This window comes from Pholcus phalangioides, unplaced genomic scaffold (assembly GCF_987345545.1).
Source record: "Pholcus phalangioides strain wild (caught in Gottingen) unplaced genomic scaffold, Ppha-v1.0 ptg000015l_1, whole genome shotgun sequence".
Lineage (NCBI taxonomy): Eukaryota > Metazoa > Arthropoda > Arachnida > Araneae > Pholcidae > Pholcus > Pholcus phalangioides.
In genome coordinates, this window is record NW_028301608.1 from 110,460,365 (window position 1) to 110,486,021 (window position 25,657).

A 25,657-nucleotide genomic window follows, 5' to 3' on the forward strand; every position below is an offset into this window, starting at 1 on the left:
ATGTAGCTGATGGATATGTTTCAGATGAAGGAGAGGGAAGTGATGAGAGGAAATAATGGTTTCTATGTGTGTGGATAAAAAAAAAATTTTTTTTATATCTAAAATATAAAAATATGTTTGAGAGCTTTTTTCCAAGTTTTGAACCCAAAAAATCAGGGGGTTCCTTATATACGTAAAAATACGGTCCTTTTTTCATAAGCCACTCGTTCCAGTTAAGTGCTTGATTTTATTTGGTTAATCATCAGTGATCAAGTATTCATCGAAGACACTTTTATTCAGTTCAACTTTGAAATTTATGGCATCCATGCTTTATCTCCCCCCCCCCCCCCGCCAATGTATGTACATTGTGCCTCTTTGATACGGAAAACAGTCGTTGAATTTCCGGTTTTTCGACTTTGTTTTTGAGAGAGTTTGAAATTTGCACATCCGATCAGCTGCGTAGTCGACAGAGCGGAATACTAAACGGACTATCGAAAATGCGGTGGAAATTAGCACGGTGTTTTTAGTACGTATTTTCATGGTGGGCGTGTGTATGTGTTCCTCCCTCTTTATGTGAAAGATGTGTACATTTCGTCTAATCAATGAAAAATATAAAAAGGAGAGCGTTTCCCTTTCCGGTAATCCGTTGAACTATTGCTCGGAAAATACAATAATAATGGCCGCGTGTTCAGAATTCATTCGTCCGTTGTTTTTCCGGTGGGGGATTAAACCATCGCCGATAAACATTTTTTCCCCCTCTGTCACGCTTTCTTTTAAAAGCATTCACTTTTTTTTTCCGGAGTGGGATAAATGAGATGCTTTGTTCCCATAGTTCATAATTTCCGCCGATCGTTGTGCTGTTTTTTCGTCACTGAAAATTTTCAATTTTCTAGTTGTCGTTAATCAACTATCAACTACTTGATGAAAATAGTTGTCGATAGCAGGATGTCGACAGCATCACTGGCCTCGGGCGGCAAAATCAATGTCGCCCTTACCAGACGTGGGACCCAGTGCGAAGATAATAACGAGCCAGATGCGTCTCAACAATTTCGGGGCACCAAAAATGTTCAGGACCCCCTTTTTTCCCCGATTTTATATATTTCTTTTTTTTGGGGGGGGGGAGGAGAGAGAGACCAGCATCCATTATTTCAAATTATACAGAAATGCTGAGACATGTCCATACAAAAAAATGGTAAACACACAATTAAATGTAGATTTTCCACAAAAAAATTGATGAAAATTCAGCACTGAACGTAATTTTAAACTAATGAGAGAAACATTTCCTGAATCTAATAAGAATTTTAGACTAATTTTAAAAACAATTGAAAGGAAATAATACCAACGCCGATGAAAATGCAGTATTAATAAAATAAATTATTCTAGAATTAATGAAAATTCAGAATAATTGGAAGAAAAATTCCAAATTTGATGGAAATTAAGAATTAATGGAAAATTCCAGAATTTACAGAAGAAAAATTCCAGAGTTGATGGGGAAAAAAAACAAAAACTCAAGAATCGGGGAAAGCCTCCACTAATTTACCTTGGGTGATGGGCCTAGTGCTAGTGCAACCACACCTGTTGCACACCTCTAAGGGCAACTCTGGAAAAATTTGAAAAAATATTCTGAAGATTACCCCCCCCCCCCCCTTTTACCTAGCTGAAAATGCAGAGTACCAATTTAAATACTTACACTCAAGAATCATGTGGTATTATCATGAGATGACCAGAAATATTAGTTGATATTGTTTAAAAACCCTCAGACTCAAATTGTCATGCTGTTAATAATTTATTGATCGGAACTGTCTCAATCTTTAAAGGTCTATTCCCACACATCCTGTTTCAAAATACAGTCGACGCATGATATAAGGACCCCACCCCGATTTCATTGAAAATGGACATATTATATTGGGAGCATCATTGTATCGAAAGTAAAACATATATGATAGTCACTCTATTTGGGACTTATCATACTGGTTGTTGAATGGAATTGTCACTATAACGTGGGGTCGTTATAATAAGTGTTGACTGTATATGAATTTCTTTATTCTGGTTTTTATTGTATCAATTAATTTATTTGCCTCCTTTCAATTTCTTTAGTACCAGTGAACTTTTTGTGGACAACCCCGGTGATAATGATCGCATTCCAGTGTACTTGAACATGACACTTCCCAGACTTGCCTGTGATGGTGAGTTTTGGAATTTATCTTATCTATGCAGGTTCTACATCAGTTCTATGTGTCTGTTAATATGGGACCACTTAAATGTAAAAGTTTGAGTGACTTGATGTTGAGAGATTTTTTTGTGTTACCCCCCCCCCCCCCCCACACACACACACTGGATTTTCTTCTTCCTCATGATTGAATAGATGAGTTTATTCTTGTTCCTCTGGTTTCGATTGAAAACTATACAGATATATATATTTTTTTTCAGAGCTGTGAAAGGTTCAATTTATATATATACAAGTGCAAGAGGTAACAGGGCGATGGCATTTTACTAGCGAATCGTTGCTCCTAGAGGCATACTTCCAATTACTAAAAGTATCTAAATACTGTGTAGTACTCAGATATGTCATTCATGTTGGAAGGGTTGTGTAGTGATTGAAATAAAAATAATTAATTTTTTTATAGTCTCTGTGTGCCCAAAAGCCCAGTTAAAAAGTTGTTGCCCTTTCTTTCCTGATTCCAACAAAAACGTTTCATGTTTTTAAGTGAAATATTCACTGAGATATTTGAAGAAAGGAGGAAAGTTAGGAAGATACAGCATTAAATGCACGTAAAATGGTTTTCCCACATTTAATGCTATTTTTCCCCAAATTTTCCTCCAATTTTCGAATTTAAATATCTCAGTGAATATTGTACTTAGAGACGCAGAATTTTTTGTTTTCATCAGGAGAGACAGGGCAACAACTCTTCAATTGGGTTTCTGGGCACACTGGGACTGTTTAAAAGTATTTTTTAACATCAGTTTTCCAGAATTTGTCATAGAGACCGAAGCAAAAATCATGAAGCTTAGCATGGCCATATTACCCTTACTTACTTTATATATTATATGTCAAAATAATAGTAATGTAAAACATGAAGTAATAACTAAAAATTTCATGAAACTATTATACAAAAAATATAAAAGCATAATAAACAGTGAAAAATTCAGTGTTTGGGTTGTTAGGCCAGTGTTGTGGAAAACATTGATTTTTTTTGTCATTCAAATTTTTTTTTTCATGTGGTACCTCATGTGAGAAAAATTTATTTTTCTTTTAAATTTTTGATTTTATAACAAAACTTTTTATAATAATTTTTTCTTTAATTTCTGAAATTAGTTGTAGGTCTAGATATCCAAGATGAAGGTGGCCGCCATGAAGTTGGTTTTGTTGAAAATGTTGCAAAAACTCCCTTAGGTGAAGATAAAAGTGGCTGTCATTTTGAAGGAAAGTTTTACATCAACAAGGTTTGTTAAAATATTATCGCATGTGGCTGTAAAAACAAGTTAATCATTTATAGTCTTAGTGGCAAAAGGTATAGAGGGTAATATAATATCCAAAATTCTGTCAAAATAAGAGGAGTGATAGTACACTTCTGGACAAAGGTTTTTTGCGATGGAACCCAGGATTTTGCGAATCAATTTTTTTTATAAGCACATGTTAACATGTAATTTGAGACAGTGACACCAAAAAAGGGAGAAAAATGAAGATCCCTCATAAAGTAACCCTGGAAATGATGGGGGAATATTCTACCTACTCTTGCACCAATACCTTTCCCATTTTTGCAGTTGAGTTCTGGGATGCCCTGTGTGATATGAAAGCAGTACAGTGGAATCTCAATCAGGGTAATGGGAAGCAGACCATCGAGATAACTGAAAAAAAAACAATGCTAAATGCTAAAATCACTAAATAAACAGTCTTGAAATAAATTATAATAAAACATATATTTATTAATTTTGCCTATTCAAATTTGAATATTCAGTGTATGCTCCCACATTATTAATTTCAAACAATCACAATTTTTAATAACTGAAGCAAAAGTACTCATGGAACTCATTTACACGGTTATGTAGTTGCACCACAAGCAGTGTCAGATTTTTGCATTGATAAGAGTAGCATTCACACTGGGTCTCAATGATGCTGTCCTCCAAATTTAAACAGCATATTCATTGATGAACATCTTTTGATTCTAATAATGGGACTTCCTCCCCTTCTCAAAATCACTGCTTTTTCACCATGTGTCTCGAAGGCAAAGATCCTCACTACCAATAAAGCATAAAAAAGGGCTTTACAGCTGTTGCATTGTAGACAATTCATTGTTTTACTTTTTTTCCCTTCTTATAGTTCTAATTTTTTAAATGTCAGTGTTTAATGCCAAAAAAAAAAAGTATTTTTTTAATTTTTCTTTATTCTGGCTAACAAAATAAATCCACGCTTGGATCAAGGCTCTACTCTACTTCATCTTGGTGACAATAGTACATTGGTGGCCTTCAATATAATCACAGACTACATAATTGCTAAAGACGAAGCCAAAACCCAGCATTAAAGGGTCCACATAAGACTGCTTTCTTTTGTGATTATTCAAAACGTTAAAATTCCTCATATTTATTTCCATTGTATATTCATTTTTCACCCATATTTATTTCCATTGATGTATTATGAGTCCAGTCAGTTGTGTGGAGTGATTCCTGTAGTATTAAAAAAGTATTGCTCTTGTAATGGCAATGAGACGCTGAAGAAACTAAAAATTGTTGCTTTGCAGGAAGAAGTATTCGATAAAATATATTTCTTTTCTGAATATGTGTTGCTTCCCCTCTAAAATTTTATTTTACTTTGAGTAAGAAGAAAAAACTGATTTTTTTGAATAACAAAAATTTGCTCGTAGTATTTATTTTTTGCTAAGTTTTCACCTCTAATTCTACACTATCTACCAATAAGTATTTGGACACCTGTGATAGATCGGCGTTGAGCTTACCATGAATGGGGACCAAGGGTCTCAGTCCATACCAGGAGAAACACCACCAGACCATAATTCCACCTCCGCCGAACTTGACTGTTGGCACAATGCATTCTGGCAGGAGACGTTCTCCAGGCAGACCCAGACCCTGCCATCCGAACGGTAGAGGGTGAACCTTGATTCGTCGCTCCAAAGAACCCGTTTCCACTGATCTACGGTCAAATTTCGATGTGCTTTGCACCACATTAACCGAGCAACGCGGTTGGACTTTGTGATCAAAGGCTTATGGGCAGCAGCACGACCATGAAAACCAATCAGATGTGTTTCCTTACGGATGGTATTCATTGAAACAATACTCCCGGATGCCTGTTGAAACTCCTCGCGGATGAGGGCCATCGGTTGGGTGCGGTTCTTCCGAATTTCTCTGGACAGCACCCGTCGGTCTCTATCTCCCAGTTTCGTTGGTCTGCCGACTCTGGGCAAATTCCGACAATCACAGCTCACCTTCCACTTCTTAATCACATAGGCCACTGTCGATTTTGGGTACTTCAGCTCGCTAGATATGTCCCTTAAGGATCGATCATTTTTGTGATACCCGATAATTATACCTTTCTCGAAATCAGAGAGCTCTGAACTGCGCGGCATCTTGCATGCGACTAATGCCGATGTTGTTTCCTACACGATATATACTGGCGGAGGGCGTGACGTATCTCAGGACCGCAGATATCGTCATTTGCATAGGTGTCCAAATACTTATTGGTAGATAGTGTATTATGTGCCAAGGCTGCATTTTGTAAACAAGCCAGAAAGCATGTTTTTGTCGACAAAAATAAATATTTTACTTTAGTAATTGGAAATTAATGTTTACTGTAGGATTTTTTTCTCCTCATTAAGATATAGTGATGCATCAGGGGTGGGAACTCTGCGCCGCACTACGCTAAAATTAACATCTTGCGCCATCTTGCTCCAATAGCGTATTTTCGCATTTTTCTGCTCCAAATAGCCAAAATATCGAATTTTGCCTCAGTATGCCCGGAATTTCGAAAAGGTCACCAAAAATTTTTTGTTCCTGCTTGCCACAAAACGATTCTTTCCGAGAAGAGCGTGTTCTATCAAAGCTTTGGTTCTATTCCTCTTTAATTTTCAGCACCACCTCCTCCCATCTTCTGTAGTCGTGCTATCTCGTGACCTTATAATAATAGGTCGTCTCTGTTGGAAAGTAGTTTGACTACACTTTAAAGTACAGTCTCATTGAAAGAGTTGCTGAACAGTCCAGAAAAGTTTGCGAATTTTTTTTTTCCAAATCAATTGTCGAATTTTCCTAGCAAGTTCCCGCTCTCGACTTCGTCCCCGAAAATCGGATTGGTATAACTACGACCCCTTATTTAAACTATCGGCCTCTCATCAGGCTTTCCATCGCGAAACTCCGATAATATCCGTGATCGTGCAGCTGAAGATAGTTTGCGATGGTCTTTCAGCTTTAAAGCGCAAATGTGAGTGTTTCCGTTTTCAAAAAAAAAAGTCGTCACTGTAACCAGCAAAAATTACCACAGTCGATCATCATTGCATCAAATCCCGATGTTTCGTGAAAAAAATTTTAATTCCAGAAGTAAGAGCAATTTCGCCGAATTACAAATTAACATCTTGCGCAATCGGTGAAATTGCTCTTTTAGCGACTTTGCCGAATAACGAGTGTTAAATCGCCATTGTTGCCAAATAACGAGTATTAATCGCCAATGTTGCTAACTAACGAGTGTTAATCGCCAATGTTGCTAACTAACGAGTAATAATTGCCAATGTTGCTAACTAACGAGTAATAATTGCCAATGTTGCTAACTAACGAGTAATAATTGCCAATGTTGCTAACTAACGAGTAATAATTGCCAATCTCGCCAAATAATTTCAAATCGCTAATCTCGCCAAATAACGAGTGCTGAATTGCCAAACATAGTGTTAATTCTTCCGAAATTCTCTCCCATTTTGCAACAATTTTTTTTTTCAGAGTATAAAAAATTTTAAACTTATAAAAAATTTTCAGCCCGTTTTTAAACTGCTGCTGTTCCAGACAACAAATAGTGCTCTCCCTCAGTAAGCAAAGTGTCATCTTCATTGGCATACGCAAAAGGGGGTTTTAGGGTTCTAACCCCCTCCCCTCCCCCAGCCAAGATTATAGTGCTATTTTGCAGGAAAAACGTAACCCCCCTCAGAAAAAAAAATATACACCCCTCTTTCTCTTTCCCCCCCCCCCCCCCCCCCCCCCGTCATGTTAAATAGAGTGATGTGAAAATTTTTATGGCAGCCGCTCTTTCAAACAAGGTGTCACAATCCTGAAACACCAAAAACAAAAAAAACAAGCTGATGAAAAGATGCTTGATAACAAAAGACAGTGCAGCAGTTGTTTTATTTTGAAAAGGGGTGGGGTTAACAAAAATATTCTTGTAAGTTAATTTTGCTGATCCTTTTATAAATATCTGCTCCAAAACTGCTCGGAATCCTATATTTTGCTGCTTCGAAATTGACTTATCACTTCCCACTCCTGTACATGCAAAATGTATGCGAGTTTATTCTGATTAATTTTTTATTCTATAATTTTTCAAGGTTCCTGGAAACTTTCATGTGTCTACTCATTCTGTGGATAAGCAGCCATCTTCTGTTCATATGGCTCACATAATTCATCAAGTGAGCTTTGGTAACCCAATGGTAAGAAACCAACCTTTTCCCCATAATTCTTTCTATGCTCTCATTTTATGAAGTTGATCAATTGTTTTGTAAAATCAAAAATATAATGCACAAAATATCAGAAAATTTTGTCTTTATATCAAAATAAACTGGTACTTCATCAGTATAAATTTAAATGCGCAAATAAATTATTAATGTTTTTTTTTTTAATCACAATCAGATAGTTTAAAATGAATAAACTTCTTTATTTTAGACAATCATGATGCAAAGTAAAGAATATTAAAATATCAGTTGAACTTGAACTGTCCAACCCAGGGATTCCCAAGTTTTTACTTTCACGACACCATCAAAAATGGGATTAGAACCTCCAGTATATTTTTGCAGTTCTTGCTCAATCTTGAGTCACCTTAGGTGGAACCCAAAATTAGCATTACACACTTATTGATAGTCACAGTGCTATTAAATGTTCAATATTTTATCTCCAAAATAAATCTTTCGGAACCTATTAATGATACCATGTCATTGATCCTCACTGTTTGGATGTCACTAGTCTTTATTGATTTTGTTCACAATTTCCCCCACCATCATCACTTCTTGCCATTCCTATGATTATGCTGAGATATTGTCTCAAAACTTTTGGCATTCATGTTAACAAATTCCTTTCCAGATTCTGTATCTCTCAGCAATTTTGTTCATTGCTAAATAAATTTTCCTGTTAGAAAAAATTATGATTCTCCCCTCTTTCCATGTAGTAGCAAATTGAAAATGGTAGACTTGATGCTGAAATTTTTGACAATTTTGCAGCACTCTGCATTCTTTTGTCTCTTGAATCATTTTCATTCCCTAATAAAATCATTGCACCTTCAAAAAATTGTTTTTTATATGAACATGTTGTATTACCACCTCAATTTTAACCATATTAAAGCCGTTTAATGCATTAATAACATAATTATACTGAACTTAATAAACACCATAGGTGCCAATACTTCCTATTTTTCAGCCTTGTTAAAATTTTCCTATCGGAAATCAGATTCTTCTGTTTTTTTTCGTATCGTCGTAGAAAAAGTCCTAAAAGTCTTCAAATTGTGTTCATTCAAATGGAAATCCCCAAAGAAAATACTCTTTCAGTTCTTGCAATTCCAGGCTGACTCCATTTTCTCAGGAAAAATATGAGAAATCAGGATTTAAAGTATGAAAAATCAGTAACTGTTGCCAAATATGATGTCAAAAGCAAGCAAAGTTGCCCATTATTTTTAAAAAATTATGATCGTGAAAAATACGTCCTGAAAAAAATATTTATATATGGTCACGGATGCAATCCCAAAAAAGATCCCTTAGTTTTCCCTTTTATTTGTGTGACATGTTCTCTTTGATACAAAATATGTCATGTGATAAACTACAGATTTTTCAAGTCTGTGAATTGGCACCTATGAAACACCCATTTAGGCTTTTACTTCAAGAAGCAAAGGCAATAAAAAATCACCATGAAATTTTGTCAGTTTAATGTGAAATTCATAGACTCAAGAGTTTATGGAATTATTAAAAATTTAGAAAGAAAACCCAATCTATAAGCTTTTGAAAAGTAGGTTAATTTCAATGATGATATGCTATATTGGTATTTGACTTTCTTGTTCAGACAGTAAGTATGCTTTCTTCTTTTCTGTTGGGAAAAATTTTCATTCAGCTATATCTAACTATTATTCTCATGTAAGAAATTGGAAAGGAAGTCTCATGAATTTGAAAATCAATCATTAATTAAAAACTCATCAATTCAAATCAATCATTATTGGTAGATTTTAAATATACTATTTAGTTATTTTCTTAACTTTGTTTTTTTTTAATGTGTAATTTTTTTTATTGAAAATTGCAATTCAGGGGAACTACAGAAAGATGAATAAAACATTTTTTTAATGTTCTCAATCAATTTGTTTTGAAATTTCAAGAGACTATAATAGTTTTTCATGCCTATTGATTGCAGAGCCAGAATAAGCACTAATTGTTATGCATTCAAACCAGTGATTCCCCTCATAAAAACATGCATATATTAACTTTGCACCACTGATGTACTTTTTTGTTTCACTGGACAAACTTTTCTGGGCATTTGGAAAGCAGATCTTAGTTAATTTGTATACATTGAACTTTTGCGGTTTTCCTCTTGATTTGCTCAAACCCCTCCCTTGCTTTCATTTGAGCAGTGTCAACTAATAGAAGGAAAAACCTATTCGTGAATGTTCTTGTGGATCAATGGGAATTTCATCAGATTCATGACCAAACTATAGTGCACTATTTTTTCTTTTGTTAAACTCTAACAGTTTTGGATCTTTCTCCCGCTCGTATTTAGCCAATTCTTTTGCTTTAACTAGTGACAACACACAGTGTCACTCGTGATGTTACCCCCCCCTCTCCTCATGCAGTTTATGCCATTATTCTAACTGTTATTACTTAACCGTTCATGCACTTTGTATACCAGCAGTAACCAATCGTTATGTGCCTAAGAACAAATGTGTGTAATTTTTCATGAAGGTGTGATGATTGCAAGTATTCAAATTTAATACCAAAACAGCTAACTTTTATTAACTATGACAGCTGTTATTGTTACATAGCAACTTGTCAGTTGTTCCTGGGCATCCCAGGTTGCATACCACTTTATAAACATTCCTTTGAAGATTTTCTAACAAATTAGTGCATGCAAGAAAGAGTTACATGAATATGCGTTCATTCCTAATGTCATTATAAGCTTGAAATTGTACAGTTTTCAAATTCTGAATATGAAAATGTTGAAATATGAATAATTCATCATTATCTGCCTTTATTTTTGTACTAGTAATTTTCGCACCTCCTTCAAAGAATTTTACTGTGTGCAGCTGCACATATTTGACATGTCTTAGGCTGGCTATGATTGATTTGAATGGTCAGATAGATTTCTTATTTCATTTGAAAGTATGTGTTTTGTTCACACATCACTGTCGTGTTTTATCTGCCTAAATAGCTCTTAGCCTCCCATGGTTGATGTTTTGAATAAGTATTCAGAAATATGACAAGCTGGATTTTTCATTTGAAAATTAACCCTTTTTGTCACTTCATTGTAATATTTTTTTCAAGCTTTGCACCTTTTTTGATTTGCAAGATATATATTTAATAATTTAGCATACATTGGTAGATACATCAAATGAGGTGATATGAAATATTTTTTTCAGTTTTTTACTCTTCTGTCATTAAAGATGATTCAGATAAATTAATTTCAACTCTGCTGTTGAATCCATTAATGCCTACAGGGATTTTTTCATTTGTTACCATACACCTGAATATTGCATGTACATATATTACATTATCAGCTTAGAGATGAATGCAGGTACACATGCAAAAAGAATGAATGGCCCATTCTTCAGCAAAACATGTAAGCTTTTTAATTTCAGTTTTCAGCCAATTTACTTCGGTATGACACTAAATATACACAGATATTCAGCTGTTGTAGCTGTCGAACACCCAGTTAATAATTTTCATTTAGTACTTTCAATATTTTTGGTCTGCAAAAAACTAACCTGAAATGATATAACCTAACTAATAGGTAAGATTCATAAAAAGTTTTATATTTTTTAATACTTATAAGCATTTCAATCAATAATTTCAATATTTTTCTTTTTCCTTCCAATATTTTCACTTCCTATCAGCCAGACACTGTCAAGGGAAGCTTCAATGCCTTAAAAAATGTGGATCATACTGATGCTAGTGGTGAGTTCTATTTCTGTTTTGAAAGTATAAGCAATTAATTTACCTCCATTTCTTTTCAGAGTTCACATAGAATTACAGATTTTATTTTTAAAAATGCTATGTCAATTTTCAGAATTTGCTTCTCACGAGTATGTGATGAGGATTGTGCCATCCATTTATGAACACTTGGATAGAAGTACAGTTCACTCTTACCAGTATACATATGCATATAAAGTGAGAAAAAAAAAATATTTTTATTTTGCTTCAGAGTGATGATGAATTTCAAACTGTAATATGTGCAAAAAATTTCTCAACACAGGGTAATATAAATTACGTATAATGTTGTATGAAAAATATTTTGAACTTAGAAATTACTAAGGTTTGAATTAATTTATTTGTAATTTAGAGATCCAGTATTGCTTGTGATAAACCACTTCTAAATAATAACTGAAGTGAAGTAGTAAAGAAGATTTCATATAAAAAAATTTTTATTTTGTAAAAGGGGCACATTGAGCCATAAGAGTTGTGGTCCTGGGTTAGGAGAAGAGTGGCCAACACTGGCACCTCAAAGCTCAATGTTTTGCATTGTTGTGAAAGGAGCCCTCTGCTTACTAGAAACGTTCTGCAGTAAAAATCCTCATAATAGCACTTTTCTGCTAGCAAGTTTTCTGCACTTTTTATTAACATTCTTCCTGATTGTTCTGTGGCGTGCATTTCAGATTCGGGCATATTCTGCTTTGGGGAAATGACATAGGTAATACTAGACCTTTTTTAAACACCATTTACATGTGCAATATGAATGGTGTTTTATTTTGTGAATATGTACCTGCTTTGCAACTATTTTTTTCCCTCTAGTAGGGAAGATGCATGGGCGGAGATACGGGGGGGGGGGGCATGGGGTGCCTTGCTCCCTCAGCGTCAAATGTAGAGTTGACTGATATCTAATGTATATATATATTAACATCATCTTGCCCCTCCCCCAGACTTGCAAGTCTATTTCCACCTATGGAAAATGTGATGAAAAATATACACTATTTTTTAGTGGATTTATGGAGTTTTGTGCCACCTTTCCCATAATCCTTTACGATTTTTCCCTGTTGCTAGGTGGAACATTATTTTTTTTCATTTCCCATGTGAACAGGGTTTTAGATTAATGTAGTGGTTCTCAAACTTTTCAGTTCATTGTATCCTTTGTGTTTCAAAAATATTTCCATGGCACTCAGTCAGAATATCAAGCTACCCAACAAATAAAAATTCAAATTCTTGAATTTACTTACAACGTTGGAAATAAATATATGTTTTTATAAACTGTCATGTCATTTTTAATCTATTTAGTAGGACATGTTACCCTGTTGCCTTAAATATATGATCACTGTGCCTCAAAGTGCAACAGCAAAGATCAACTGCATGTAGACTAATCCTAATTATTATATATATTCAATTATTCTAGGTTTTACTGTTTTGAAATTTCAAAAGAATTTTGGATTATATCACAAATTAAGTTAATTAGTTACAAAAAATCGCTGACCGTAGTCTCATTATTCCATCTAATAACTTCAGTTCATCAATATGGTTCTGATAAAGTTTTATTCATTATTTCAATTGAATAAATTTTTTTATTCCTAAAAAAAATTCAAATTTATTTGCTTTTGAATCAAAAGTATGATTTTTATTTGACTTACTTTTATATTCAAACAGAGTACCATAGCTTTCAGTCACATGGGAAGAATAATGCCAGCGATATGGTTTCGTTATGATCTCACTCCTATAACAGTGAAATATACAGAGCAGCGGCAACCTTTGTACAGTTTTCTTACTACTGTAAGTTTCATTACTGTCTGTTATTTTTTCCAGAAGAGTTGGTTATCTTTCATAATATTTGGTGAAATATGTATGCTAATTCATGCACCAGTATGTACAAATCTTTAATATTTTTGAGAGTATTAAAATTTTGGAACTTCCTACAAGTTCTGTAGAGATATCAATTATTAATCTTCACCTTACTAACGAAAAAGAAAATTAGTATCTTATCATAGAATTTGAGTTTTTAATTCAAATATTTTAAGTTCAAATACATGTTCCATATTTGTTGTATTCAGTTATTTGAAATAAATGCTTAGTTTACCAATCCTCAATAAAGGTATACCTTGCCGTACATGCTTTCAAAAAGTTAATTCAAGAAATTCACTCCGGTCATATCGCTATGTGGTAATTTCCTATTAATGGAGTTCGGGGGGGGGGGGGGATGAAGCCACCATCTATCGCAATACTCGTTGCCCCAGGCTCAATAGGTAAAGAATTTGGTTTTGTTCCTAACGGGTACCTTCATGGTGGAAGACACTGCACCTCTGAGGCACTACCAATTTAACTAGAAGAGGTAAGTTTTGTCAGAATTATTTGGTGTGCCTACAGTATTGTGTGACGATATACATTTTTTAGTCATCAATCTACCATATTGGCATGTTGTGTATATTTATTTAAAAACCACAAAGCAACAGGTTTAAACTAAATTACAGCTTGAGTAAAAATAAAAATTAGCACAGAATACGAATAAATAAAATACACAAAATACAATTAAAGAAACAAATTTCACAAAATACAATTAAAGAAACAAATTTCACAAAATACAATTAAAGAAACAAATTTCACAAAATACAATTAAAGAAACAAATTTCACAAAATACAATTAAAGAAACAAATTTCACAAAATACAAAACTCTACACAAAGATATATACATTCAACACATTGAAAAAAATGATACACCCTGCTTCCCATGGCAGAAAGATATCGACCAGAAGATATATATAATGCAATCACAACAAAAATCCTCCTAAGTTGGTAAAAGACGAATGAAAAGTATCCAGATGTTGAGAAAGCTCATTGTAAAATTCAGAAAATCTGTTTACAGCACAGTATTTACCAATATTAGTATTGACTGACTTGATGGCAAATAAGCCACTTTGATCTTGCATTGTGGCACTTAATATTAAAACACATTTTGTTAACAATGGATACACAATCAATATGGTCATTCAACAGTTTTATAAAAAAATAATAAGCAAAAGTAATTTCTGCGTTTTTGTAAACTGACACTGAAACTGTTGTGTAGATGAGTCATGAGTGGCAGGTAGAATATTGTTATGAAAACTATGTTTTTTGAAATTTAAATAACTTAGAAATTTTTTTGAATAATTTCAAGACTCGTAATATGGCAAGTGTGAAATGGGTTCCCGATAATTGAAGCATATTCCAGTTTAGATCTTATAAGGGTATTAAAAATGGATATTAAAGTATAAATATTGTTAAAAAATCTCGACATCCTCTCAAGCAAATCAATTTTTTTATACGACTAAAAACAAAGATTTGTAATGGGATTAACAAAATTGAAATCAGTATTATAAATAACACCCAAATCGGTTGCAGAGGTGGTTCTGAACAGCTGGCGATTATTAATGTTATGCGTACAAACAATTGAATTCTTTTTATGTGTGAATGAAAGAACAAAACATTTATCAATATTGTGATTAGGTCTATTAATTAAACACCATTCATAAAGTAAGGACAACTCATTTAGTAGGCATATTTCACACATCAGTACAATCAATACTTTTAAAAGTCTTTGAATCATCAGCAAAGACAATTTTTGAAAAGCGTAGGGAAGATCATTGATAAAAATGGTAAATAATAGCACACTTAGGGCAGATTCCCTAAGGTACACCAGAACAAAACCTTGTCTTAAATTGAATTCATAGGATACATACAGCATTCTATTGGACAAGTAGGAAATAAACCTATTCACTAAATCAGAGTTAAAACCAATTTTTCTAATTTTGATTAACATGTTTGCAAAATCGGTGTAAATGACATCAAATTGATGTTTGCTATGTATAGCATTGATCATTCAAGCATTAAGACTCAGGAGAGTAGTGATAGATCAATGACTACCATTGACAAAGCCATGTTGATTTGCAGAAATACAGGACTTGACCTGATTGAAACTTTTTTTGTGCAATATTAATTCGAAGATTTTAGCAAACAGAGATAAAATAACAACAGGTGTATAGTTCTCAATACATGATTCGTCACCTTTTTTGAACACAGGAACAACTTTTGCTCTGTCCCACTCAACAGGAAAAATTTTAGTATTAATTGACAAATTGAATAATAGTTATGGAAAAACAAAATACACAGCACAAGCTTTAATTATATAAGAAAGAACATCATCCATACTCAAAGAAGAGCCTTCAAGTTTATTTATACAGCATACAATATCATCTACAGAAATATTATCAACGGTAATAGGATTACATGCAGTAGGAAAAGCTGTATTGGAGAAATAGATACAGTGGTACCTTGGCTAATGCAGATGATTTGTTCCAAAATTATGTTCGTTAGCCAAAATGTGATTTCCCATAGGTTTCTATGGAAGCGCATTTAATTCTTTCCAAATTTGGCCTAAAATTTAAAGGTAACTTTTATAAAACAGTAAGGAGTGCTATAAAAAACACAAACTCATCAAAGGCTGGGCTGGACAGCTTCAGAACTGAATGAAGAAGAATTTAAAAGTGGATAAAAAAAACTGAAAATCATTTTTTTTTTACATTATTTACGCAACTTCTATTATCCAACCATTTACACTTCCAGAACTTCAAAGTCTATTCACGGTAAGCTTGTCAGGAGCTGATTCTTCTTCAGAAGTTGGCCTTTGTCTCTTTGCTGGAGGTTAAAAATCTGTCCAAAGTCAATTGAACCTCTCTATTTTTTAAATGGTTTAGAATTTACTGATGCATTTGTCTCCAACCAAGGTGCACAGTATGTTTATTTCAGCTTTGTTGATATTCCATTGCCAAAGACTGAAAACGCCAGAGTGTAACATTTTTTTAGATCTCCCCTGTTGGCATTTTTTTCTTTTTTGCTGCTTTCTTCCTCTGAACACGCTTCATCTTCGATGTTCCTTCCTTTATGAAGTTTTTTTTACTCTTCCAGATCTTCTGTTAAGTTTCTTGAGTGTTCTTTAAGTAATTCTTCATCCTCTTCCAAATGTAAAGCTTTGCCCAACGAGACTATCTTATCTACAATGCCAACATTTTCAGTAACACACAAGTTCCAAGAAAGATACTGAAACCAGAGTGATATTGGATTTGTCTTAACGAGATCTAGCCGTAAACATCAAAAACAGTAATATATTTTGAATAGGTGAGGTATGAGTGTTTAAAGCATTTCGTTTTCAATATTTTGAGGATGCATCCAGTAACGTCAGATGATTTAAAAGACCTATTCACATCAAAATATATAGGTACTTTTTAAAATGATTTTCAGTTAGACATAAATTAATGAAATGTAAGTGACATTAATTTAAAGAACTCGACCGAAAATTTCTGTTCGCGCTCCTCTATTGAAACAAATCTGTAAAATCCATGATAAAAATTTTTGTTAGCCGAGGCAGTAAAAACCCAAAAAACATAATCTTTATCAGCCAAAAAATATGTACCGAGATGTTTGTTAGCCGAGGTATCACTATTATCATTTGTCGATGCACTGATGATGTAACTAGACTTGAAAAAGTTCTCAGATGCAGTTGCAATATCAGGATATGAATGTATATATGTGTTGTGTCTGGTTCTGGCTGTGGCGAGACTTTTTGAATTTGAAGCCCACTTGCATTTGCACCTCGAAGTTAGGAATTACAGTAAGGGGGGCCGTTCAAGTATTACGTCAGCAAATTTTTAGCCATTTTTAACCCCCCCCCCCCCCCCCCCCCCCTGTCAGCACAATTTCATCATTAGCTCTGCCCCTCTGAATCCTAACTCATATTTTCATATAGGTTGGTTGATGACATAAGCATTATCCAACCCCCCCCCTCCCCCCGTCATCAAAAGTCAGCAAATCGGAAACCCCCCTCCCTCCCCATCGATGATGATGTACACGTCCCCTCCCCCCGACGATCAAAAATCAATTTTTTTAATGCGAAATATATATTTTTTTTAATTGCAATTTCGGAAAAAACCTTTATAATGTTATTATCATCAATTTCTGTTAATTTCAATGCTATTTGAATGCTATGAACTCAAAATTTATCTTTAATAAATTCATTGCGACCCATCCTCTAAGTCATATATGGTAAATTGCATGAAGGCCTGTCCTCCTCAAACCTAATCTTGTTAAAATGAACTAAGCAGCACATTTACAGATAGCTTAAGTGACCCGTGCTACAGTTCCAGAGTATTTGAGCGGCTTACGGCGTTCATTTTCAGATCATTTAAATCACCCGGGACAGTTACAGAACACTTAAGCGATCAATGACACATTTAGAGATCCCTTGAGTGACATGTGGCATAGTATTAGAGCACTTAAGCTGCCCGCAGTGCAGTTCTGCATCACTCAAGTTACCCGCTGCACATTTTCAGATTATTTAAGTGATCCACGGCATATAATTAAGGATCACTTGAGTGATGCGTGGCACAGTTCCAGAGCACTTAAGTGGCCCAGACACATTTCCAGATCATTTGGATTCTCGAAAAATTTAGAGATCACTAAAGTGGCTCTGTAGGGCATTTATCAACAGGTGGATATGTTACTTCAAGTGCCCAAAAACTATCAAAAGGTTTTTCTCGTTTTTGGCACACCGAGTAAGATGAAATTAAGAATAATTCATTTTCATAAAGGGTGGTTGATGACGTAAGCATTATCCAAACCTCCCTTGTCATCAAAAGTCAGCAAATCGGAACCCCTCCCCCCATCGATGCTGACATAATACTTGAATGGCCCTAAACCAACTTCAGCAGACTGGATGGAGTGATGTGTTCACAAGTCAAGTAATACTGGTCCATGTGACCAAATACTCAGTCATGCTATTTGTGGATGAGGGAACTTCTGGTGATAGATAGCACAACGTGGGGCACCATCTATCATGGTGTCTGAAAGGGTTATACCTAAATTAACAGGATTTGTGTTGATAAAGTTTGAATAATTAGTTCACTTATTTCGCTGCTGAAAGTTGTTTTTTTTTTGGTCCCTTTGAAGAAACTCTTTCTATCCCTATCTTACCCCTGTTAAATTTAATTAACTTTACACAATTATTTTGTAAAACCAATTGATCATGTGAAGCGAGGGACAACTGGATCTCCGGTCCTAGATTCAAATTTTGTCTGGAGCATCTCTCTCATTATTAAGCTTTTAGAAGCAGTTGTTTTAAACTTGTACCATTAGAGAACTTCCTAAATTTCATCAAAATTTTGACGTCATTTCTCCTTTTTTTTGAAATCTTGGCTTATTAAAAGCAGGGGATGGGTTAAAAATTAGCTGCTAAGTTTCGTCTGTAAGATCAGTAAGTAAGTCTGAGAAGAATGAGATCTGTTTTATCAAGGGTTTACTGTATTTTCATAATTTTCCAATATTTAAAATTCTTTGTTCATGATCTTTGTTTCATTTTATGGTTTCTCTGCAGGTGTGTGCTATTGTTGGTGGAACTTTCACAGTGGCCGGAATAATTGATTCTCTGATATTTTCTGCTTCTGAAGTATTTAAGAAACTAGAAATCGGTAAACTGAGTTAATGACTGTTTGTGTATATATATGTAGGCTGAAGGTCAAATTAATCGAGTTGCCAACATTAAATGGCCCCCCCACCTGTTACGTCAACAAATTTATGGAATTTTGATGCTTTAAAGCATTGCCAAGGATTTTTTGCATTTACTTCTTGCACTCTCTAAGAGACAACCAAGGTCTGTAATATATATATGTATGCTGTGAAAAAAAATCTCACTTTGACTCATGATTTGTTCATCTGGTCAGTAGTAAACAGCTTTATCTTCATAATTTTTTATTATTGATATAGGTATGACTATTAATGAAGTATAGCTGAAATGAATAAAATTCCATTGTACGACTGCATAATATTTGATGAATCTTGTCTTCTACTTCATTATTTTTATACAGAGTTGAGCCAGAACGATAAAACCTACTGACCTACATGATGTTGATCATTATATGTAGGCCCGAATTCAACAGGGTAAGATGATTTGGAAAAAGACATGCTTTCCTAATCATTCTCATTAAGTTAATGCAGAATGTCACTCACAGTACCCCTTCTTTGAACAGGGCAAGAAAGCCTTTCTGACGTGAGTTTCCTAATCATTTCAATGGTTCAAATAGTCACTTGATTTGCACTAGCTTCAACACATACTAACATCTGCATAACATTATCATTCTACTAGTGCTGCTTTTTTCAGAGATAATCTGATCTTTGCAACCAGGCAAAAACGTTACTCTTTCTCATAATCAAATAAATCCTCCTCTATGCTGTGGCCAAACTATACACAGTCCTAGAAAACAAATTGAAGTTTTATTTATAACCTTAATGATTTCTATCTAAGCTGTGTGTTTATTAAGAGGAAGAGCATACAGTTGTGCTTATGGGTTTTGAAGATTTGACTCAACTCTGTTTACAAGGTCTGACTTTCAAACAAAAAGCATGTTTTTTCACGTTTACAACGTGTACATAATTAAGGTTCAACTATTTGAAGCTGTTCATAGCCATAAGAGTCATAAGTATTGTATGAAACTTTAAAAAAATCTTAATGAAGGGATAAGTGAGAGCAAAAAAATGAGCCTGACAAACTCGGATCTATGGCGCCTATGGTGGGAAGGCAACTGAAGAAAACAATGAATGCAATGGTGACATAGGCTGTTGTTTCAATTATAAAACTCACGATTGTAGCTGTGTAAACTGACATTGCAATGATGTGTTGGTTTCTGCAGGATAAATGCTTTATTTTTTTGTTGTGGAACGTTATTCAGTCAAAAACCCAATTTTACAGAAAATGTTATATATACCGTTATATTCGGCTAAACTTTTCATTTATCAACATTCACCACTACTGGGTGTTTTCTATGCAAAATGTAGTGTATATGCCAATTTTTTGCTAACGTGACCAGGCTGCTCAAGGTTCATCGCAGGGTGCAGGGTATCGAAATATCTAGCAGAACCATTTCCATTATTTCTTCATTAAACAGTATGTTATTGATTTTACAAAAGCATATTTTCTGGTGAAAATCTTTTACACAATGATTCCAACTACAAAAGTTTCCCAGATATTTTTGGTCCTCGCTGAGACTTTTACAATTCTCCCCATCCCTTCATTGAGATTTTCCTGAACTTTCATAATTTTTATAATGAATACTTAAGGCTGTGGACAGCTCAGAAAATGCTTACTTTAATAGTAGATGTTATGGTAAAAATGTGATACAAATCTGTGATAATGCATAATCACCAATCATCTTGGTAAGTTTGATAAATTTCACAATATTTATCACATTCACTGGCGATTATACATAACACCCAATCATAGCTAGTAAATTTGATAAATACTTGAAATTCACCACTTTTACTGGTGATTATGTGTAATATAGTGTAATTGGTGATACATATAGTCAGATTCTGATGTAAAAAAAAAACTCCCATTAAATTAATTTCATTTAACAATTTCTCTTTGAATCCTGTTCCTGTGTGAATATTTGTATCGATCACAACCCCACTGTAATGATTTCCTTCCATTTACCTAATAAAAATATTGGTTTTATCTGATTGATTAAATTCGAGTTTTACTGTATTTGGAAAATAGGCAACTTTTTCTAACATTTAGGTAGTAAAGGAGAAAAGATGAATAGAGTATAGGCTTGTCCCCCGCCTTGATCATCACCCTGACTCTGACTCACAAGTACAGTCATCTAAATAGCAAATCTTATCACTGCAATGGGGCAGATTAGTCATATTTACTAATATGAAATGGCAATTATGAATACTAACCTTCAAATGCAATGAATTTGTACAGTTTATCGTATTTACCAATGATGCTTGGATACTATGTATAATCACCAGTAAAAGTGATAAATATAGTGAAATTTATCAAGCTAAAATGGTAGACAACTATGCATAATCACTGGATTTATCACATTTACCTTAGCATGGATGCCCTATACATTGTGAACAAATGATGTTCATTGGAATGTTTTAATTCATTCTAATAACTGATTGGATTTTGATGTCACATTACATTAAGTGGCTGTGCCTGATTAGATTCATTCATTGTTTGACATAATGGACTGCCTTATTATATTCGATGATATGAATGGCAGCATAGGTAATGTACACATGAAAAACTAATAAGTATTTGATAGCATTTACATATTTTTGTAAGCAATATTATTTATATGCATTTATATTTTTTCCTTTTTGCTTTAAAGAATGCATTTGAAAATCGAAAGAGAAATATAGTGAAACCTGTCTGAGACGGACACTTTATGAGATGAAAACCTGTCATAAACAGAATCAGAATATTGTCTGTCAATGATTAGTTCTTTGATTTGCACCTTCAATAAAACTGAATATTATCTCATTCTCTTGACGTTCCGTTTAATACAGGTTTCATTGTATGTTTTTAAATGGTAGCCTCTATTTGTGTGTGTGGAGATTACAGATGTGTAAGACATACTTGAAGTATTATGGTTTAATGTTAGCCATATCAAAAATGGTTACCTTTCATATGTATAAATAGATACATAATGTGGCTACTATTTTTTCCATTTTTTTTAGATACATATTGCATTTGATACGTACATGTGTTTTCATTCTTTTCTCAACACCAGTGGTTCTTAACTGAGGGTCGTTGGAAATCTTTGAGGTTTCAAGGAGTCTGTGAGCTTAGATAAGGAAAGAATCAGCTTATTATTTGAATCGCACTATTATGTGCTGAATGTTCTGTAAAAGGAATTCGTAGCTTCCATCTTATTGTAAGGTTCCTAGCGACCTGAAAAGTCCTGTGCAGGGGGCAAAAAGTAAATTTGAATTTAAAAAAAAATTTAAATTTGGAATATTAACATTTGGAACTGTTTCTTTCTTTCAGAGTTTTTGTTGGGGAAATGATCAAGCAGATTTTGCTGGGAACCCTGTATTGGCAAAGATGGTTCATGGTTTTCGCCTTATTGGCATAAAGCAGGGGTGTTCAACCTTTTTAGTTCGGGGGCCAGATATGCAGTATTTCTTCCCGACTTTTAGGTGCAAGTACAAGCCGATCTCCCTGTTAAAAAATCTTGCCATGCAGACAGGGCCGTCATTTCAACTTTTTCTGGAAGGGGGGGGGGGGGGGCAAAGAACATGTACTCAACTTATGCATATATATATTAGTATATATATATACCATTTTTAGTGTATTTTCATTTGTCCCTCAAATGACAGGCCTGGCCACAGAGAGCAACAGACCTACAACAATATAATTATTCAATCATTACAATTAACTCATAATTAGAAAAATCTATGGCAGGTGGCAGCACTACACATAACAAGCATTACACACAGTAACAAACTTCACATTAGGTTCGCAACATGTACACGCACATTCTGGCATGTAACAATTCTTTGGAAATTCCATAGAATGTGTAGGAGATGCATGTATGGTTAAGTAGTAGTATTTCTGCCGCTCGCGGGCCACAGAAACTTGTATATAAAGTGACTATATGACCAGTATTTTACGGGATATTCCCATGACTTTTGCTGCCTCAACTTTTTTATAAAATGTCCTGTTTTTCTCCTATTTTTTACGAGGCTTAGTTGAATTTTTGAAATCAAGAATTAAGATTATTTTCATGACTTGCAAATCACCTTATGATAATTATGACTCAATCGTAATAAATTAAAGTCAAATATATTCATCTCGCATATCTGTCAAACATATATATATTTTTTGAATCAAATTTTGACTTTTATTGCCCATCATTTTGTGCGATAGGTGATTTAGCAGCAATTTCAGCGATAGGTGGCAGTTTTACTTCTTGACTTTGAAATTTTTTCAGCTGTGACTGGCAACAACTTTACTTGTCTGATATTTATTTTTTTGGCTGTAACTAGCAACTTCACTCGCCTTTGGCAATTATTTCAGCTGCGATTGGAAACTTCACATGCCTTGACAACTTTTTTTTGCGATATCCCAAATTTTTATGAAAGAAATGTCAGACTAGGTATTTATTATGTCATATGTATTCATACTCTTCTACTGGAACAACTTTCATGGGCTGGATGGAACTCCTTGGTGGACCACATTTGGCCCATGAGCCGAAGGGGTGTGCACCCTGACATAAAGGGTACATGGAAGGTTGAGAACCTCTGCTCTCTACATTTGGATTCACCCTATGCTGAATCTAAATTGAAACCTAGCATTCATAATCTCAGAAAAGAATTACCTTTGTTAAAGTAATTCGCTGACACTTTAATGCATCAAAACATCCCTTTTTTTTTATCAATGAAAAGATATTTCAGTATGTTTTTGGGCACATGTGAGAAGTGCTACTTAGTAAGTTGGCTGGGAACCCACTTTGTGTCTGACTGGAATGCATTGCATAGCTGCAAAAAATTATTGATAAGTTACGACTGCTGTAATTTCTTCATCCACTATTGGTTCATATAATTGGTCTTTGAAATAAAACATGGATGGGAGGGGGGAGGTCCGAGAGAGCAGCTTTGAATTGTAGAATACTTAATGTAGTTTTCTGATGCAAACAGAATTTCAAGAAAGTATTCATAATTCTGTGTACATCCCGTGTGTAAAATTTGAGTCTAAAATTTTTGATGAAATATTTAAACTTATTTATTTCTTGTTTATTATTTTATTACCCCGGGTTTTCTTCAATGAGGCTTTTTTGGATCACGTGATATCTACCTCTTTCTTTGAGGGCACATGCAAACCGTGTCTAAGTTCACCAATATGGTGACTTCCTGCGCGACTCATGAAAAAAAATCTAGATTTGAAGAAATATTATAATATTATAATTAGTTATAAGAAACGTAAAAATAAATATATATATTTTTCTTTTTTTAAAGGGTGCTAGGTATTTCGATCTCCCCCTTTGAACTTCCATCTCTGCTTCAAAAAATGCTTAATTAAAGCTGTGGAATTTTTTTTATGTACTTTTTACGGGCCCATAATTAATTTTAAAACAACCTGCACTATATGAATTTATGCAGTTGAATATTAAAAGACAATACGGAGACATTAATTTTCATGCTTGAGAAGATATAAATAAAAAGTTGAAATCAATGTGTTATTGCATGGATATCCAACTCGAAAGTAGGTCCGGCTAATTACTTCATATCTAATTTTCTGGGCTTTGTATATCTCTAAGCGAACTCAATATTTCAAAAATCGAGAATTCAATACAATTTTTAAAATTATTGATGGGGTGGAAAATCCCACTAATTTCCGCATTTCTACAGTAAAATCAACAATTTTAGCACTGATTTCTATGAGGATCACCCTTTTCCTGACTCTCAAAGCGATGCTGATGATGATTATGACGTCTATTCAAAAAGCCTCATTACTGAGAGTATATTGAAAATGTGGCAAACCATTATAAAGGCATAAACTATTATACATATAGTAACAGAATTAAAGAAGTGACAAAGTTGTAAAGGCATATACACGTCTGAAACACATTGCTAAGTAACCACGGTAACCAAAGTGATTGTTGAGGCCCAAAAAACATTGTTGCCCTACGGTTTTTTGCCCATTTGGAACATTTACCCTGCTCTGACGAAATTTTAAAGTAGCCTATCATTTAAGTCTGGTCCCATTTGGTATATATGCAAAATTTGGCGACGATCGATCTAAAATTGTAGATTTGTATAGAGAACATACACACACACAGACAGAAAATCAATTATACATATATATAGATTTTTCTCATATTATTTCTCGTTTGAAAATTATAAGAAGTAAATGAGAAAGCTGAGTATTATTTTTCGAAATACAGAATCATCGATACTTCAAAACTTTTTTGGCCTCTGCTTTTTTTCGTGCGCATGGAACTGTATTTTAAGTTTAACTTTAATTGATGTACCTTTCTCACTTTGCAATTTAGTCTCAATTATCTGACACTCTCTGATACCTGGTCCCGCCTCAATAATTGTGTATATGTTAAGGTAAAAACCCAAAGACTATTAAGACCTAAGTTTTACCAACGCAAGTTAGTAAAAGCTCAAGATATGCTTATAAATGTTTTCATTTAGGATTCTTATCAAGTCAAAAAGCCTGTTTTTAATGAAGCGATTAACCATTATGAACTTATTTAAAACATGTTTTGTTCCTGCCAATCTCTAAAAATTTGACTCAACAAAACTACTTTAAATGCTCTGTGGTGTCTATGAATGGATCTCATTGAGGCAAGTTCAATAGTATCTATTTGATGTCAATAGGCTTTCTGGTTTGAGTACAGGGGACTGAAATGTTGATGTAAAAAAATTATTTAAACATTCATATCTTCAGAAGTATATACAACACATGAGTGTTATTAATGTCTACAAA

At 34.0% G+C, this 25,657-nt stretch overlaps 1 protein-coding gene across 3 annotated transcripts in view; it reads left to right on the forward strand.

Moving 5' to 3' along the window:
- Positions 1 to 25,657, forward strand: part of LOC149077572 (endoplasmic reticulum-Golgi intermediate compartment protein 1-like) — a 50,933-nt gene that overhangs the window by 21,818 nt on the left and 3,458 nt on the right. For 2 of the 3 annotated variants that reach the window (XM_089245140.1, XM_089245142.1), the window contains 7 exons: positions 2,077 to 2,165; positions 3,296 to 3,423; positions 7,512 to 7,613; positions 11,264 to 11,324; positions 11,437 to 11,537; positions 13,002 to 13,124; positions 18,752 to 18,845. In XM_089245140.1, the coding sequence (XP_089101266.1) occupies positions 2,077 to 2,165; positions 3,296 to 3,423; positions 7,512 to 7,613; positions 11,264 to 11,324; positions 11,437 to 11,537; positions 13,002 to 13,124; positions 18,752 to 18,845 (698 nt within the window). Of the gene's footprint in view, positions 1 to 2,076; positions 2,166 to 3,295; positions 3,424 to 7,511; positions 7,614 to 11,263; positions 11,325 to 11,436; positions 11,538 to 13,001; positions 13,125 to 18,751; positions 21,701 to 25,657 lie in introns of those variants that run through there. The other variant, XM_089245141.1, reaches the window with a different exon arrangement.